The sequence below is a fragment of the Bison bison genome, unplaced genomic scaffold, assembly GCF_000754665.1.
Source record: "Bison bison bison isolate TAMUID 2011002044 unplaced genomic scaffold, Bison_UMD1.0 scf7180017864213, whole genome shotgun sequence".
Classification (NCBI taxonomy): domain Eukaryota; kingdom Metazoa; phylum Chordata; class Mammalia; order Artiodactyla; family Bovidae; genus Bison; species Bison bison.
The window spans coordinates 6,573,707-6,574,769 of record NW_011494785.1 but is presented as its reverse complement, the minus strand read 5'-3'; the positions used below and the strand labels follow the sequence as shown (position 1 = coordinate 6,574,769).

Below are 1,063 nucleotides of genomic sequence, written 5' to 3'. Positions count from 1 at the left end.
CTTCCCTTTCATGCACCTCACTGCCCCCTGGTACCCTGGGAGGGGGCCAGGCCAGCCAGGGCTGCCCAGCGCTGCACAATACCCAGGCCTCCCCGCTCCCAGTTCAGGGAGTGGAAGAGAACTGCCGGGGTGGGTGGGGCGTGGGGGTGGTGGGACTACGACCCCAAGGAGTCCACGGGACACGGCCAGTCCCCGTGGCCAGGCTCTGGGAAGCTCCCATCCCGGGTCTGACTGAGAGCCAGTCTGCCACGGGCTGTCCCTGGGAGCTCGGGTGAGTGCTGGACCTCTCTGAAATGGGAGGAGGATGGTGCCGGGGGCCCGCAGCCCCTCACCGTGCTTCTGGTCGAGCAGCTCCATCTTCTCCAGCACGTCCTTGCGCATCTGGGAGAAGCGGGCGCGCGCCTCCTGGCGGCAGCGCAGGATCAGGCGGTACTCGTAGTTGCCTGTGCTCACGCGGTACAGGGGCTCCCCGAGGGCCTGGGCCGGGGGCGGGGGGCACGTCAGGGACCCTGGGCAGGCGGCGGGCGTGGGGGTGGCGGCAGGGAGGCTGCAGAGAACCCGCCAGCTCACAACCCCCCGCCACACAGCACTTTTCAAAGCTGCCACCGTTCCCTGTTTCTGAGACGCCTGCGGTTGCTAGAAGTGCTTAGGGATAGCTTTGTGAAAAACAAAACCAAAAAAAACCCAGACTCTTGCCACATTAAATGAGTGTTGAGTCACAGATGGACCCTGCTATCAAAAATATTACAAAGTAGCAAGTGATAAAAACCGGCTCTCAGGAGTGAGAGGAAGGGCATTTTTTTTTTCCTGCAGGAGCCTCACCAAGTCTAGAGGGCAGCTGGTCTGGGAGCAGGCGGTGGGGATAGTTCTATGGCAAAAATGGCCAGCACTTGGGAGGCCTGCAAAGGCCACGGGAGGGAGGGAAGGAAGGACAGCCCCCAGATCTGCACAGACAGGAGAATGGCCAAGTCCCCAAGCCTCTCGGGCGGGCCCGCCCCACCGTGTCCCTGGCAGGCCCAGGACGCTCTTGGAGCTCTGGGAGGCAGGCAGGGGGGGGGGTGGG

General features: G+C 63.5%; 1 protein-coding gene across 4 annotated transcripts in view; it reads right to left on the bottom strand.

Moving 5' to 3' along the window:
• Nucleotides 1-1,063, bottom strand: part of PICK1 (protein interacting with PRKCA 1) — a 17,290-nt gene that overhangs the window by 962 nt on the left and 15,265 nt on the right. For all 4 annotated transcript variants that reach the window (XM_010845088.1, XM_010845090.1, XM_010845089.1 and 1 more), the window contains one exon: nt 333-477. In XM_010845088.1, the coding sequence (XP_010843390.1) occupies nt 333-477 (145 nt within the window). The remainder of the gene's footprint in view (nt 1-332; nt 478-1,063) is intronic.